At 42.3% G+C, this 18,376-nt stretch overlaps 1 protein-coding gene across 1 annotated transcript in view; it reads left to right on the forward strand.

Annotated features, from left to right (window-relative positions):
- The window catches only part of atad2b (ATPase family AAA domain containing 2B), a 67,201-nt gene that overhangs the window by 33,440 nt on the left and 15,385 nt on the right, over positions 1–18,376 (forward strand). The window contains exons 25-26 of the mRNA XM_084030724.1: positions 12,617–13,378; positions 14,666–14,796. Of these exons, the coding sequence (XP_083886850.1) occupies positions 12,617–13,378; positions 14,666–14,796 (893 nt within the window). The remainder of the gene's footprint in view (positions 1–12,616; positions 13,379–14,665; positions 14,797–18,376) is intronic.

An 18,376-nucleotide genomic window follows, 5' to 3' on the forward strand; every position in this document is an offset into this window, starting at 1 on the left:
CATCAGCTCTCCAGTCAGGCCTGTGAATGGCTCATTGTTATAATTCAATCTTATCTGTAGCGTGTCAGTTACGTGTTCATGCAGCATTAATGGGACACAAATGTGAGAGCCTTTAATTGTTTTGTGAGACGTTCCTGCTTTTTCTGTTTCTCTAATGTGTTCCATGACTTTGAGTTAAAGCTTTCAAATCAAAGCATTGTTAACTCTGTTATATTGGTATATGTACCTCCATACACTGGCACCTTTTCAAAAAATGCATTCAAATCCAACGCCGCCACAAACCGCATCATCAAAAATGAACATGCAGTTGATTCGCCGTCACTCTCGTGGTCTTAGAATGATTCATCACCAAAGCCAAAGATTGTTTGCAGAGCTTTTTTTGTATTTGATTGTCTGACATTATAAGATCCGGGCAGTCGAGTCTGTTCCTCAATAAAAGGCATGGTACAAACCACTGAAGGCTGTTTTTTTTTCCCCATTTTGCTTTTAGTTAATGCAGTTTGGATTTTCTAATTAAATTGAGGCGTTTGCATATTGCGAATGATGTTGTTTGCAAATCTCTGATCTTTATTAGACTACACTATTACAGTCATGGAAAATTGGTTTGAATTCATGAAAAGTTCTGAAATGTAATTTTGAGATATGTGTGGGGAGGGTGGGTATACAAGCTTCTCTTGCCTCAGATGATCTCCCAAAAGTACAACCACTCACATGAAAGGGAAGAGTCTTCATACTTGGTTATGAGTGCAGATCATTTCAACTTTAATATTACGAGTGTCTTTTTATCAGTAACATTGCAGAAAGCTGTGGAACAACGTAATACAGTTGTCAGCCAATGTAGGACCAGCTAGAATTTTATAGTTGACAAGAAGTATAAATCTGAACATGTATTTTCGCTACAGCTAAACGTTGCAAGACGAAAGTAAACGCGAAAAGCGAGAAAGGATAAACGGTAGCTTCTCGTGGAGTTTGAATACCTGGGGAGCTTTCCGGCAGCACAACCGACAGTTAACAATCAGCAACTCAGACAACTCAGCAACTCAGACAACTCAGCAACTCAGTGAACGCAACGTGTCAACTGACAAATAAGCAGATCAAGTGAACAGTAGCGCTCGACTCGCCCCCGCTTGATCTCATTTCATTCCAGCGAGCCAACAACTTTTTTTTATTGAGAATAAATGTTAATGCAGAGTTTTTTACTTTGGTGTCTGGCTCTGTTTTGATCAGCGCCTGCAGGCAAAGTTGTTGAATCAGCCAAAGCGAGAGCTGGGAGCAATCAATAGTAACCCCACAACATCTGAGAGTCCCAACACCAACAGCACTCTGGGGCAGTTTGAGCAAGGATTAGCCTTAGTCTAGACTCTGTCTGGGAAAATTACCCATCATGCAACCAAACCTATATCCGATTGTTCTTTGGAGAACAAGCCGATGTAAGCCGCTTCACTTTTATATTTCTTCTTTCATTCTTATCAGATAATGAGGGATATATGATCTATTGAAGACAAACACTTTTCACAAACGCAGGAACCCAAATCCATTATTCCGAGTGCCGCAGTGATTTGCTATCCCAATACAGCGTTATTACTTGACGCTGTGCATAACAGCGGGAGCCCATTGTCTCAACTCTTGAATATTGCTTTTTGAAAAACACGTAGTTTTAGGAAAGGCCATGAAAAAGTTAGATTAGCGATTAGAAGACTTTTCCAGCTGGCAGAGAACAGCTCGGTTATGTAAGAAAGCAGGAGGTTTGTTCTCGCATTACTCCCGAGAGGCAGATGATCGTCGGGGCACAGAATGTGGGACATTTAGGGCATTGGAAATGGTTAGATTGAGCTAATAATTACTCGCCGTCCTTACTAGTTACTTGTTAAAGGCATCGCGACCTCATGTGACTGACAGAGACCTACTTTCAATTTAATATACCACCATATAAAAGTCAATGAATCTCAAAACCTGCTCTACATAGACAAGTTAAAGTGTCTATGTAGAGCAAAGAATTAGAGTGTTAAAAAGTCTTTAATTTAATATTCCTTTCTGCCGAGTCCTATTATTATTATTATAAAGCCGTGACGACCTGAATCCCTTAACAGACTCGCGCGGTATCTAATTAGTATCTAATCTAATCAATTTACCAAGTGTAAGTGTTCTGACAAAAGAATGGCTATCCTTCACAGATCATGGCTTTTGCCTGTCTGACTGTCAGCCGGGTGAAAGCAAACACAGCAGTAACATTTTATCCAGGCATAATCTCGCTGATATGATTCCATTAAGGACCTCCAGTTGTTCTATAATACGTTTTTAATTAGTTGTAGGGAGGAAAGAGGATGCAGTACGGTTTTGGAGAAGAACTATGTATCTACCCTGTAGACTAACACTGATCTGAAGTTCCTGTAGTAGAAAAGTATGCAGTATTTAACTATGTCACATTTATTTAGCAGACAGGTTTTTTTTTTTTTTCCGTTTCTGAAAGCGACTTTCAATAAGCGCATTCATCCATGTGGGAACGACCCCAAAAATCGCAAGAGCAGTGCAAGTACATCAACTTCATTAAATATGCTGAACTGCTTCAAGTGCTACATTTAGATATTTTTTTAATGTTATTTTCTTTATGGGCCAAAGTGCAGACTCAACTGAATTTCTGCTGTCTGGATTTCAAGCTCGTTCCACCATCGTGGATCCATGTTGAGTTGTAGCAGGTTTCCCTCCATAGAGAGAGAGTAGAAAGTGGTCTGGCCGTAGCAAATCATAGTGGTCTGGCTGTAACAAATCATAGTGGTCTGGCTGTAACAAATCATAGTGGTCTGGCTGGAGCGCATCGTAGTGGTTGGTTGTAGCACATCTTTGTGGTCTGGCTGGAGCGCATCGTAGTGGTTGGTTGTAGCACATCGTAGTGGTCTGGTTGTAGCACATCGTAGTGGTCTGGTTGTAGCACATCTTAGTGGTCTGGCTGTAGCACATCGTAGTGGTCTGGTTGTAGCACATCGTAGTGGTCCGGTTGTAGCACATCGTAGTGGTTGGTTGTAGCACATCGTAGTGGTCCGGCTGTAGCACATCGTAGTGGTCTGGTTGTAGCACATCTTAGTGGTCTGGCTGTAGCACATCGTAGTGGTCTGGTTGTAGCACATCGTAGTGGTTGGTTGTAGCACATCGTAGTGGTTGGTTGTAGCACATCGTAGTGGTTGGTTGTAGCACATCGTATTGGTCCGGCTGTAGCACATCGTAGTGGTTGGTTGTAGCACATCGTAGTGGTCCGGCTGTAGCACATCGTAGTGGTTGGTTGTAGCACATCGTAGTGGTTGGTTGTAGAACATCGTAGTGGTTGGTTGTAGCACATCGTAGTGGTTGGTTGTAGCACATCGTAGTGGTTGGTTGTAGCACATCGTAGTGGTCCGGCTGTAGCACATCGTAGTGGTTGGTTGTAGCACATCGTAGTGGTTGGTTGTAGCACATCGTAGTGGTCCGGCTGTAGCACATCGTAGTGGTTGGTTGTAGCACATCGTAGTGGTCTGGCTGTAGCACATCGTAGTGGTTGGTTGTAGCACATCGTAGTGGTTGGTTGTAGCACATCGTAGTGGTCCGGCTGTAGCACATCGTAGTGGTTGGTTGTAGCACATCGTAGTGGTCTGGCTTGCGGGTGTAGACCTGGACAATATCTCTTATTATATTAATATTATCAATGTAGAGTGTTTCCTGGATGTCCTGGTTAGCACACATGCTCACACACACATTTTAGATGGAGTGTTTTTATTTATTTATATTTTCAGTGCCCGTGTGGCTCGTAGGCACGCGGCGTCCAAACGGATCATTTTCATTGAACAGCTGAGCTGCGCTTCTGAAGGTCCTCGGCTCTTTTGTACAGTACTGGTCCAACAAGCATCTTTTCAAACTCTTTCATCATTTTTTTCCAGGTTTTTTTGGTTTCAAAGCTGTCCATTTTTAAAAAGTAATAATGTTCTTTGGCTGTGAACCTCCAGATGCAGCTGGCTCTGGAATAAAGTCCCAACTCACAAAACTCCAGCATGACTGTTACTACTAACTCTGAATGGATATACCCCCCCACCCCGATAGGTTTCCATAGATTAAAGAAGGTAGGACCGTGTTTTGAGTGGGGTATCCTTTTACATTTTTAAACGCCGTAAACCAAAATCCAGCGACGTAAACGTTGAGGTCATACCTCCCACCGCTACTCCTGCTCGCTCTCCTCCAGAAGGGGTGTTATATCTCCAACGTCAGTCAAATGAGCCAACCAGTGCACATCTTCTTTACCTCATCACTTCTGCCTTACAGCTTGTCCGTATGCATGTTTTTTCCACTGTGGGCGACAGACCTCCCCCCCCCCAGAAGGCCTTTCAAACCCTGCTTTGTATGTACGCGTGTGCGTAGGCTGACATCTACAGTACTCGGAGCTGCCGGTGCATTAGGGCATATCTGTCTTCTGAGAAGAGGGCACCACAGGCACCGTCATCCCACTGGCCATTTACTGAGCAGCAGAGAGGAGAAGGACGGGGGGAAAAGATAGACGCTCGGGCTGAATGATGTCTTCAATTCCCTTCCACCCTGTGACTGTATTTCCCTTCCCTTTTTGGAGGCATATTGATATGCAGTCAATACATAGCCAGCTCAAAGTCACCTTACGGATGTAGAGAAAAATATTGGAAATTATTCCAAACGCCTACATTTGTATATGTATTTGCATGCGACATTTGATCTGGTTTTAAATAAATGCGTGAATTGTTGGGTTCATAATAGAGGTGGGAGAAATAATCTATTCTACGATGCATCACAACGCTTTGTTGAAAGATTGTAGTCTATAATTATTAATTCATTTTTTTCTACATTTTTTGGGGCACATTTTATAGAAGTAATTTAGCACATTGTATCATACAAATAGGAATTGGTTTGAAAGATTTGAAGGGAAAAAAAGTCTCATATTTAAATCCAGAATAGAGATGCATCAGGAATCGTTTTAATAATCGAATCTTGACCCTGTGAATTGAATCGTGAGGTGACTGAGGATTTAATATAAGCGTCAGTTATGAAACGCTTATACGCCGGTTCTGTAGTTACGTGATGAGACTCGCACAGAGAGAGAGAGTTGCAGAGCATGTGTCATAACAAGATTACGTAGAATTATGGCTTAATGCAGTGAGTCGTCCTCGGTTGAGTGGTGTTACTACTGCGGAGTCACAATGTCACTGTGAGGTTGCCAGGCAACCAGGGGAGTAACCCAGAAAGCCACCGGCGGAGCCAGCGTCCGGTTCAGATTCAAACGTCCTGTTCATACATTTGTGTTTGTATAGATTTAGTGCAGAATAATAAACAAAAAGAGACTTGTTTGTCACCTTTGGACGGAGCTAACTGTGTATTCATGCGGCACTAAGCTAAGTGTTGAGCTCCATATTTAGTATTACAGACACGAGAGTGTTATTGATCTTTTCCCTGACTTCTTGGCCTCTCCTTTTTTAAACCGGCAGAGTAGTGTGGCTGTTTTGCCTTTATGTGAGAGGAGGAGGGGGAATGGGAAGGCCGCAAAACGGCAATTGAGGAAAGTGACTGATCTCTTTCATTTCAAAAAGCATGGATGGGATCATTTATTGATATGGACGTTTCATTAAGTGCCTGTGTGAAGTGTCACACCAGGTGACAAACAGCTGTCTTGCTTCCGCGACCCAGAGACCCCGAGGCCTTCGTGTCACCGTGATGGCCTCTCTGTCTCTACATCGTTTCCCATCTTGTCTCCTCCTTTTTGCTTTTCACCCATTCCTTGACATCCTCTCTTACTCCATAAATGTGGCACACGCTGCCGTTCTGTGGCGTTTTTCCAATGAGTGTTTAGAAATGAAATGAGATTGGAAGCGTAGAAATGGATTTTATCTCCACCTGTGTTGAATTTTATAGATATAATACATATATTGCTCGCTCAACAGAGCCAAGGCTTTGTATAAAATAACATGAATTCATATATTAACATTTAAAGAGGTATTTTGCTTGACCTATATTTATTAAATTTTAACCCCAAGTGGTAATTCTGTTTTTTTGTCCAGAGACAACATTTAAATTATTCATTTGTTTTTTTTTGCGATAGGGAACCATTGAATTGGAATTTGTTAGGCAGTCAGCGTACAGCTTTTGTGCCGTGTTAATTACAGCTCAGTGAATGATTTAGATGGAAGAGAGAGAGAGGAAAAAATGGCTGGAATCCCCGTGAGGGGGAGTTTGAAAAAATATCGTTTTCAAGAATAAGCTCTTATTGCTTCGGCGTAGAGCAGCGAAACCATAGCAGAGTTTAGGTTCAAGGTTTAAGAGAGAGACGCCAACTAAAAGAGAAATGTGTGGAGCAGATGCTTAATAAGCACAGTGACGGCTTTGTCGCACGAAAAACTTTGATGTCTTCACAAAAAAAATGTATATCGCCTGCCTGTTGCTTATCAACAGATGAGTTATGACAGCTGTTCCTCGTTGTCAGCGCCGTTACTCAGCTTGATATGGATATGAGACGACGCTAGAACCGATAACAAATACCAAAGTCTCCCCACTTGAAAAAACTTTTTTTTTAGTGTGATGAAGTCGTACAAACTTTACTAACTGTTATTGTGGTCATAATAATGTCATAAACACAAACTGCTCGTTGTTATCATAATTATACCATGATGATAGAGAGTAGAGTACACATATGCACATATTTCCTTAGAAAGACATTTATGCCAAGAATTTCAGTTCTATAAAAGGCAAGGCAGCTTTATTTGTAAAGCACATTTCATACACAAGGCAGACTCAAAGCGCTTCCATCATAACATGTCATACAATAAAGTGAAAAAAAACAGAAGAATTAAAAGAAAAAGGCAAAATTAAAATGCATTACAGAAAGACAAAGAATAAAAACATATTTGCAATAAAAAAACAGTGCAGACGTTAAAAGATTCAGCAGAAAGCTAAACGTTTTCAGTCTAGTTTTAAAGTGGTCGGTTGGGGCAAGTCTTCCATCTTCAGGAAGTTTCTTCCATCTGTTTGTTGCATCGTGACTAAATGATCATTGGAGTTTACTCTGGGAATCACTATCAGTGATATACGTCGACCCTAGACCATGTAGTGATTTATACGTGAGCAGGAGGATTTTGAAATCAATCCTCTGACATACAGGGAGCCACTGTAAGGCTTTAAGAATTGGTGTGATGTGCTCACATTCGTTGGTCTTTGTTAGAAAAGCTATTGAACTCTCAGAAAGGAAGCATGCCGGTCCGTCTGTGAGTGAGTTTGTTTTAACATTGTGACACAAACCCCAAGCTCCTCCCCCATCAGTCGCAGGTGACGAGCACAGCGGATCAATACTTCATTAATGTCGTGAGACTCCAGTCGATTCCAATGAACCAGGATAGGGAAGAAAGTGGTGTTTGTCCCGTGACCCTGCACACACCTGCGTATGCATGCTTTCTTTCTGTATGCATGAGTATGCATGAAGCCGATCGGTTCCAGTGGCCTGGGAGGGCAGCAGATCAGCAGTCCTGCATAAGTGTTTAATTAGTCTGAGACCAGGGCCTCCTTAAGGTTTTACATTCTGTACATCACACAAGCTTGATAGTGCTAATTGCTTCTTTATTGCGTGCAGTACAGCTGCGTAATGTTATGTCCCTCCAGCCACTAATGTAGGCTTCAACTTCCAATTTTTAACTTTCACCACAATAATCAATTAATTCTTAACGGGGCATTTTTCTTAATCATTTAAAGAGACTTAATGTGTTTATTGATTATTTCCTGTAACAACACTTTTATAGTTTGAGTCAATAATTTAACTTCCAAACAGCTGTGATTAAAATCAAATATTTATCATTAATAGTCATTAATAATTAAATAATGAGGCAAAAGCAGTTTAACCCACATTTACCATCCAACTGACTTTTAAACCTTAATCCCATTCCATTCACGTGTTGTCAGAATCACTCTCATACCTCACAGGCCGTCCCTTTTCTTCTTTTTTTCCCCCTCAGATTTGAAAGTCTAATAATATTCAATTTGAGCGTTGTTGTCAGTGTTCCTTCACTTCACAAGTCCAAGCTGAGATTTATGACCCCATCCTGTGATGGATGGGAACCTCCGATCGATGGGACTCTGCTGCTACCAATATTTGCACACAAATGCCATATTTAAACATGTGAACACACACACACCCATTTGCATGAGAACGGCAGACTTCTAGGTTATTATGTAGTGCAGCTCATTGACGAGTAAAATTTCCTATCTTCTTTCCTTCACAATAAAACAGAGCTTTTTTTTCTTGTATAAAGAAGATCTTATTTCTAAAACGGAACACCTCCAGTGGTTTAAGAAGTAATTACCTAATAACGTCTGCACTGCCTTCAGTGGATTTGATGTTTCCAAGCTTGAATATCAATGCGATCGTTCAGTCAGATGGGTACGGTCTGCAGCCGCGGATGCATTTTGAACTTAATGTGTTCAGCTGGTCATGATATCCAAAGAAGTGCTCAGCAGTTGATCATTACTGTATGCGTCATGATTTCATCTTTCACAGTCAGTTATTGTAGCGGTTGCATTCCTCACATCATCCGGAGTGATGAACATTTCTTAGGATCCTCATTTTTTAGACGTTTTAGGCTGATTTTCTACAATGTGTTTGTGATGTTTTGGCCCTAAAGTCCACGGTACACAACCGCAGTATTGCTGCCTCAGCCTTAAATGCCCTTTTTTAAATACCCATGTGGGCCGCCACTGAGGAAATGGGAGTCTGGACTGAGATCAGATTTACCATTTGTAAATGGACAATGTGTTTGCCAATAGATATGGAAGCGGGTCACAATGAGATGATTGCATTTCAGTGGAGAGTGCAGTGTGTCTGCAGTGGTTTGGTGGGGAGATGGGGACGTTTGAAGGCTTTTTTTTTTTTAGATTATCTTTTTACTCTATGCTCGGGGACTGTTAAACATTTGGGGGAAAAACTTTAAGGACCAGTTGCCTGGCAACCAGTGGAAACTACTATGAAATTTTGGTCCTGACAAAAAAAAAGGTCCTGCACATAACCGCCCCACCCCCGTATTTAGTGCAGTCATGAGAATGGTATCAACCGTCTCATCTAACTCTTAGGGGGGGAAAGTAAGTGAATTTCCCCAAATGTCCAACTTGAAGTAAATTTTTGAGACGGTAGCAGATTGAAGCGATGCCTACATTTTAGTCTAACTAGGTTTGGTGTGTACGGTGAATATGAGTCGAGAGTGTGGCATCGAGCCCACAGACGGATCGTACCAATCTATCTGAGATGGATAGGCTCGTCTTTATGGGCTTGTGTGTCTTGGGAGCATATAAAAGTAATAAATAGCCTACACCCTAATGCAATGCGGTGCTTCAAAGTTTCCTTGGATGGGCCGACTATAAACCGGAGGTAGATATGTATCTGAATTTCTTTTTTACCGACGAGGCTTCGGGGCTTTTACTGACTTGACTGTGCCGTAGAGACGGTGGCCGGTTGGAAGGATTTAACGCAGCATAAACGTCTTATAAAACCAGTTTGGTATTCTAGTTTTATTTTCCACAGGACACTGCCTTTGTCTTCTCCAACACTGTATGTGACAGTCTAACTAATATACTAATTTAATAAAGAATTAGTGAATGAGATTGCCGATTCACAATTCCACCCAAAGGCATCGGCGGAGGATGGAAGTGAATTGTCCATCAGTGTCACTGGACTGATTTATTTATTTAATACTCGCCGGGATGGCAGTTTGGGTATTGGTCCCCTGGGGTCTTTTGCTCTCAAAAGCAATATTTGTCAGTGTGTGTGTGTGTGTGTGAACGCACATTTATGCAGTTCTTTCTACCAGTTGTTGAATCTTGTGAGTTTTTAAGACACTTTTTAATTATTACAAAGTGCTCCGGTCCTCTTTTCCCTCCCTCCTCCTCCTCCTCCTCCTCCTCCTCTCCCATCGGCACATCCCCCCCTATGTGGTTGGCTGTTCACGCTGTTTCATGCATTATTTAAGAACTGCCTACGACGAGCCATTTGCTGCCATTCTGTCTCACCTTTCCCTCCCCCGAGGAGCACGCTTCATAGCTTCCACGGTGATAGGCTGACCCCGTCTAGACCTCGTTCCCTTGGTTGTGGATTGTTTGTTTTGGTTTGTGTGTGAAAAGAGACGGAAGTTCGTATCCAGAGAGGGTTTAAGGGGGTGAGAACATTTTTATTTATATATATATATATATATATATATGTATATATATATATATATATATATATATACAGTATATAGTGTTAGTAGTGGACAAAACTTGCAAAGCATTCTGACTAGATGAGAAAGAAACATGTTCCCACTCCCTAAGAAGCATTATTGGGATGCTAGCATTCAGAAATATCTAAGGCAGGTTTTCTCCGTCTTTATTCTTGCTCTATTTGTCCACCTCGGGTCCCCCCAGTTACAGCAGGGCAAATGTGCCGGTCTTGAAGTAGAATGGCGCTCTCTGCATACTTATACCCGGTGGCTGTCTCCTCTTCCAGATCAAATCAAAAGAAACAAGAAACCAAAGGGGCATCCCACCTTAAAAACTCTGCCAGCAGCCGCTGTACCCACCTGAGAGAGCCTCAATGACAAACTGGGCATGCTTGGTAGTCGACATGCTGCCGATCAATGAAGCATGCCTTGGCCGGGTGTTCTCATTGTCTCTTTGAACCGCCGGCTCTGGTGGCCTCCTCTACAGGGAATGCCTGCCCAGTTCTCCTCGCCTTTTTTTTTTTTTTTTTTTTGTAGGTGTCCTAAATACCAGACTGTGTCACAGAAATATTTCTGTGATGTGCGGTTTATTGTCTTGTGTGTGCAGAAAGCTCGTCGCTCTGTTTTTTTTTTTTTTAAAGGTCTCCATTAGTCCCCCCTGGCATGATGATGTACGGAGCCTGAACAATGCTTGAACACTTTGTGTATTTTTAATATGAAAGCGTTGTGAAGCGTTCAAGGCGACGCTTCTGCAAAGTACTCATTTGAAATGTCCTTGAAAGCATGCAACATAAGTAGTATGCACCTAATGGTGTAATCCAACAATGTGTTTGGATTCGTTGGTAAATCTAACAATTAAGTTAGACATTATTCTAAAAGTTTGTGTGTGCTCTACTTAAAACTAAAATGGTTATGACATGGATTTATTTAACCATTTATTTAACCATTTCTGCATCAGTGTAGGAACATTTTGTGTCAGACTAAAACAGTCCGTAATAATATATTTAGTCTCCATCAATCCAATTTGTAGCGTTCACACAGCACCGTGTTGTTGTTTTTATCCTCATTCTGTCCAGATTTTGTCGGAGAAATGGTGTGATTTATTTTCCTTTGCATATCCCTTTCTATTGTAAACGAGTCCTAAACATAACGTTTCATTCATCTGATGTATGCACAGCGTGTATAATCACATCTGCAGAGTGGAAGGACGAGGCCTGGTTGAAAGCAGCCGAGGCGGACAGGAAATTTGACGTGCAACAAGCAGCCATATCATGATTTCCTGTCAGGGATTGTCATGTTCATGTGGGGGTTTGCACTGCAGATACAGACTATAGCATGGAGACCTTGCAGTATTAAGGCATAAGCATATAGGAAGTACATTCACAGTATACAGTACGATCTCTATTGGATAACATAATGCAGTCCTCCTGTCCATTGAGAACCAGGCCGGCAACTTATTGATTCTGTTTTAGATTCCACTTTTGCGGATATAGCTCATTCCAGGGGCCCTTGACAGAATGATGATGGCCAGGACTTCATGGATTTTAATTAGTCCATTGTGATCCACGTCGGACCTCATTTACACACATGCTCACGTGGGACCCTTTTAAAATTATCCCTTTTTTGAGATCATCATTTTATGAAGGGATTACTGCTTTTATCCTGTCGCTGCTCTGAATAATTCTGTGTGATGTGACTCAACAGAAGGTTTTAAACTGCAAAAGGCTCCAAGACCCCCAAAGGGTTTCACTGGGGTTAGGGTGTGCTGAGTGGCAGGTGATGCCAGCGCTCATAGACTGTAGGAAATAGACTTGTGTTGGTCCCTATGAGTTCGCTCTTTTCTATGCTTCTCTCTGACTTTGATGCTGTGGTCTCGTATCTGTGTGTCTGCTTGGCAAAAAGAAGAAAAAAAAACAGTAAATGAAGGCAAACGCCTTGAAGTTTCGCTGCATTTAGCATTCTTGCTTGCTTCATGTGACACTTTTTACTGCACTCTCTGAGAGTAGGCTTTTGTTATGCCCTTCCTCTTACAATCCCAAGCACCATCTGTTGTCATTACTGTCCAACATCCACCATGTAGCAGAGCTGCTATCTCTGCCTTCCTTTCTGTTGCAATCTTTGTCACCAACTGCCTGTTACTTTATGAGGCAGGCCAGAAATCTGTGTTCAAATACAGTCACATTGCAACGCTATGCGATGGTATGGGAGGAAATGGGCGGCTCTTTACTGCTCTACAGTGTTTTACGATGTTTTCACAATTCTCCAAATCCTCAAATCGACTTGACTTTGAAATCAAAAATCTAATTGTGACATTAAAAATAAATTAAAGCCATAACTAGGCTTTGGAGACTTGATTCATTAGATTTTCTTCTGAAAAGCTTGTTTTTCCATCTCCATCGTAGATCACATAAAGCGGAAGGTTCGCCGGCGACCGTCCTGGGGGCGGGGCATCATCCGTAAGAAGAGGACCTACAGGAAGGAGACCGAAGAGGAGGAGGAGGAGGAGGAGGAGGAGGAGGAGGGGGAGCCCGAGGCGGAGGTGGAGGTTGCAGGGCCCAGTGACTCGTGTCTGACGCAGGATGAGGAATCATCGTGCGACACCATGGGTCCCCAACCCAACGGCCACCACGTCCCCTCCACGGAGGAGGAGAGCTCCAACGAGCCCCCGGTGTCGGCTCCCGCTGAACCCCCAGACGCCAGCGAAGTCCAAGAAGAGCCAGCACCTATGACGAAGGAGGAGGAGGAGGAGCCTACAGCCAAAGAGGCGGAGCCTGAGCACACGGAGGAACGCGTTGAGCTGCATTGCCTTGGCGGAGGAAGTCCTGAACCCCGGGCAGACGGGGACGGCCAGGCCAAGCAGGCCGACTTCCAGCCTTCGATTGAAATGTCCGAGTCCACAGGTGCTGAGGTCCGGCCAGAGGCTCTCCGAGTATCACAGGCAGACTGTGTGAACGGGAACGAGTCGATGGACAGCCTGGACTCGGAGAGCCTCAAGAGGAGCAGCGAGGCTGATAAAAGGACTCCTCAGAGCACGACGGAGGGCTCTAATGACACGGAACAGGAAGAGCACAAAGACAAAAATGAGAGCGATCCAACTCAGGAGCATCCACTCCAGGACGGGGGTGCTGTGATGCAGAACGTCGAGGAAGACCAAGATACGGAAGGTATGAAGCCAGAACTAGAATACTCTGTCATCCAGCTTTAGTGTCACCATTGGTTAATGAAAACAGAGCTTTTCTCCATTCAGCTCGATAATTCTTTCCAAAGGTGAATACAGTTTCTAATATTCTAATTACATTTAATTTCAGTTTCTGTTTGAGGTGTGGGTCACAGGTGAATTTTGCAGAGCCCATCTGTCACTTTTACATATATATATATATAGACAGGCTATTAATCATCGAGATTTTTTTTTTTTTCAAAAAGGTATGCTCTGAATTTGAACTGCATCAAGTTTTTTAAGTGAGAAGAGACACGTACAAGTTCTTAAATACTTCTTTTGGGTTTCTTCATTATTCTTTCTAATCAGCTGATCTTCACGGTAGATATGCAATTAATCAAGTTAACAAAATCTGCAAATTTTTTTTTACTCACTAAGTCGGTGCTTTGCCCACCACTTAATTATAGTCTATAAATTACTTTTTTGATTATCTACCAGCTCCTCAGATGTGCACTTGGTTTTTTTGCTTTTAAAATAGGGAGACGACATGAATAATGCAACATAAAGTCATACAGAATATAAAAAATGCTGTCGCCTGGCTTGGCAGATAGTATATTTCAACGGAGAAACTCCAGGGGCTTGAAATTATTTGTACCTTTGCAGACACTCGTCACCTTTTGATATGTATCCTGAAATGTTTTTTTTTCTTCCTTTAAAGATTCACAATCGTTGTTGAATTAGCCAATTTACTACTTTTGCCACGAGCCATTATGCCCTTTCTGTTTTTTTGGGGGAGTATTGAGTCACGCGAGATAAGCCGATGTATTTATGTGTTTGATTACGGGCCGTTGGTTTGGCTTGTGACAATCAGAGGCCAGCTGGAAAGCTGAAGTAATGGCACTACTAGAATACGGAGAAGCCATCAGAGGAAGGCTCCATCAGCCAACACAAACAAAACCGCGGCTCCTCAAACAACAGACAACTCAGCTACTCCCCCCCCACTCTCATTACAAGCTAAGCCAGGCCTTTTGTTTCCATCAAAGCCTTTCTTCGGCACTGTTGTAAACGGACAGGGAAAGGGCCCGATGTGAGTTATTGTGCCCGCGGTAGCTGCAAGTAGCTTAAAATAGACGTATTACATTCATCTCGTATATCCATGGCAGTAGGAATATATTTTCTTTAAAAATATAATCCAGGCATTGTAGGGGTTTTTTTTTTGATTGCCATCACAGTGTATTGATTCGTCATAACCCTCATTGTTAACTTGTAACTAATCCATTTGTGTTTATCGTAGGGGGATCCACAGCCAAGACATGCACGATGAGCCAATCAGAGCAGTCGCATGGATCTGCTGAGAAGACAGAGGAAGAGCCACAGCCAGTTCCCCCCCACCCCCCCTTAGTGGTTGACCACCAGCGACTTCTGGTAAATATGTCTATCAATCACTTATTTTCTCATTTTATTGTCACATCGCTGTGGTTTGTGGGTATTGGTTCGGCTGTGTTTTCAGAAATAAAATGAATTAAGGTGGAATTTAATTTAGCTGCTTCAGGGTCTCGGTATTATACATGCAACAAATGGAAATACCATAGCTTGACTTCAATATTGATTTCTTAATAACAAAATGTATCTCTTTAATTGTTACCTTTTTATAAAGCAGCAACAAATCAGTCAAAACTTGAAACAGGAATTAAAATTTACAGTATATAATGAATACAAAGTTGTAAAATGGAGGCAGCTTAGTATCGATTTAGTCAAATGTGAGCATAAAGGTATATGTCTCATCAGGAAAAATCAATGTGAAATCGTTATTGATTATTTATTCAATGCAAATCCTTCATTTTACGGCATGAATGTGTGATTTGTATCCAAGTTCTCCGATTTTCAACCGGGCAGTTTTGTTGGTTGTCCCTTTATTGTGTTACAGCAGCATCTGTTGACATCTAATATTTAAATTTTAATTAAAAACGCATCCAGAAATTTGCATCCAAACTCGGGAAGAAGAAGTCGGCTGCAGGGGACGGCGTTCACTGATTGGCTGGAAAAACCCTCATAGCTACTCTGCGTGCTAAAACGTTGTCCCACCTATTACATCTCACCAAGATATGAGCTTTTTTATTCTTTTTTTAAACCCCAGAGCGTGCACCATCACCATCTTGCTGGATTCTACACGCTCATCATTCTAATGACCATGAAGAGTGTAACAGCTGGGACGGGTTGGCATTGTGGATCGTAGATTTGATCAGCTGCTCTGATGTGAATCAAAACAATGATCAGGCAGCGAGGAGATGAACATTCTGAAGGGGAATACATGGTCACACAAAACGTCCATGGTCGTTCATTATCAACGTGATTATTAAAGATATTTAAACAGTTAGGAATCTGTGTTCCAGTTAGGAAAACACATTCCCAAAGTAATTATTTAGCTTCAGAAATTCTTGGAGACGTTGCAAGTTAGGAATATTTTTTGTTGCTGATTAATCTGATGAATCAATCAGTTGTTTAAAATGTCAGAAATGAGGGTGAAGTGTCTTGTTGTTTAACGTCATAGAGGAGGAAAGCAAGAAGAATATATTCTCATTTAATAAGCTGCAATCAGAAAATTATCACTTTTTTTCTTTTCTGAAGCTGATGAATCGTTTTCTTAAAAAAAATGGAAAGATTAATTTGATAATTGATAACAAATCTCTTCATCTTTGCAGCTCTAATAGATATTCAGTCATGATTTATTAAATGTTAGGTACTAATGATATAATGAGAAGGTAAATGCTTTTTTTCAGGAAAGACAAACAGCCCCACATTCCACCAGTCAATAAGGAGGTTTTTAAATAAAGACTAATTGGTTCTCGGTCACTTTTTGCAGCTCACTAATTAGACTTTGATTATGTGAAACGGGAGCTATAGTCTAAACATGTTACCGATATGCTTTTGTTTTTGTCCTTTTTAAGTTCCTCCGGGTGCTTGTTTAAATGTCATTGGCTGAGAGGGTAAAGGCTTTTTGGAGTGGTTTCTCTGCCTTGCTCTATAAGAAACAGCCGTTTCTGTAGATCGGTGATTTTCTTCCCTCCGATGGACCGTTGAATCATGTTTTGTGTGCGGACATTAATATGCAAAAGCAGCAGAACGAGCACGGCCGGTGTCATGTGCTTCTCTTGGAATAGTTAAAAAAGAGACCCGCCGCCGCCGCCTTTGAATGCTTACCCGTTGGTGTTATCTTTAACGAGCCAGCAGAGGAAGCTAGCCCCGTCATCCCATTGTCTTCTGGCAGACCCCGTCACCATGCACCGCGGTGCTCGTCTCACAAACCCTCTGCATTTGGCTTTCACTCATCCGCTTTGTCCTCCGTGGAGCTTCCAAACACAGAAAACCGGCTCGATAGAATTGGTTTCAAATTTGGGAAAATTTGAATTCCACCATTATTTTAACAGGATATAGAAGGCAAGTACGATGGTGTATTAGGGGCCACTGGAGGAAAAAAATACAAAAAAAAAATTAATAGGAGCTGAGAGAGGGGGGCAATATTCTGAGGAAAAAAAGTCGTAAATTGATGACTTTATAAAGTAGCAAATTTCCTACTTTATTATGCTAACAACCAGCATGTATGCTAGCTAACTTCCCATGAATGCACTCGTCATAGAGAAAGTCTATAAGTTGCTTGACCAGATGTGTGTCGTTACCATGGCAACAAGTGAAAGCTACCGCTAGCATCTTAGCCCAACCTCACCGATCGATAAACACCCATAAGATGACAATTTGTCCTCATATAAATGAAAGCAACAATAAGCATCAACATCATCACCCTAAGGACCTCAGCGAGGCGTTGTCAGACGTTGTGATGTATTAAAAGGGAATATAAATGCCGACATTCACTGGAAGTTAGCATCGTAATAAAGTTGCAAATTTGCTACTTTATAAACTCTCAAATTTGCAACTTTTTTTCTCTGAATTTTTTTTTTCCTACAGTGGCTCTAATACGCCATCGTGGGCAAGCGCGTATATTTAACTTTTTTTTTTTTTTTTGTGGAATGGGCCTTGAGGTGTGGAGAATGGAGGGTGAACTCAATCATGGATGACCAGCCTTAAGCCTCCTCCAGATCCATAGGTCTGTTCTGGCTGATGCTGTCACACTGCCCTTCTCAGATGGATAACTTCGGAGGCTTATCCCTCCTCTTCCATTCACCCTATGGTCATGCCACTGTCTCGTCCCCCCCTTTCATCCTTTCAAACATCAATTCTGTATCCCCGCTATCTGAACACGGAGGGAGCCAATTACAGCAGCAGACCGTTTTCCACCCAATCAACAGGTGCTGTTCCTGCGACTTTCTTTAGGGGGGGGGGGGGCGACAAGGTTATGACTTAAACATGAGCTCCTCTCCGCCTCACTACATCCGCCAACTTGTCCCAGGATGTGTTCCAGTAACAGAGAGCATATGAAGCAGCTCAGTGTGTTTTTTTAGTATTTTTTTTTACTCACAGTCACGCTGGGGTCCCACCTAACACCCCATGTGTAAATTGGAGCCTCGGCTCAGTGGGCTCCCTTGACAGCACTTCTCACTGATCGGATGGGAGGGGGGGGGGTGTGTAGTGTATTTCATGTAAAAGAAGTGTTCTCCTGACACGCGTCTACTTCTTCCCTCCATTCTCTGAAGTGACATCCAGCTATCGAGTCATTATCTAGTGGCTTTTACCCGTGTCTCGTGGGGGATGATGATGGGAGGGGGGGGGGCACCCTGAATCCATCTCTCAAACGGATTGACAGGCCTTTCCGTTTAGCCTGATCTCGCAGCTTTAACTGGCTGCCCCTATGAACAGCACCACACAGAACTAATCTGGAGGGTTATTTGTTAGTAGGGGGAATAAGGGGTTGGGGGGGTGGTTTGGTGGGGGGGTGCGGGATATCTTAAAGAAACAGATCGTGAAAAGAGGGGACTGTGAATAATTGCTTTTTCATCCCCGGCTTACGGAACAAATTGAATATCCGGTGCGCGGGATGAAAGTCACCATT

This window comes from Eutrigla gurnardus (assembly GCF_963514095.1).
Source record: "Eutrigla gurnardus genome assembly, chromosome: 16".
NCBI classification, from domain to species: Eukaryota; Metazoa; Chordata; class Actinopteri; order Perciformes; family Triglidae; genus Eutrigla; species Eutrigla gurnardus.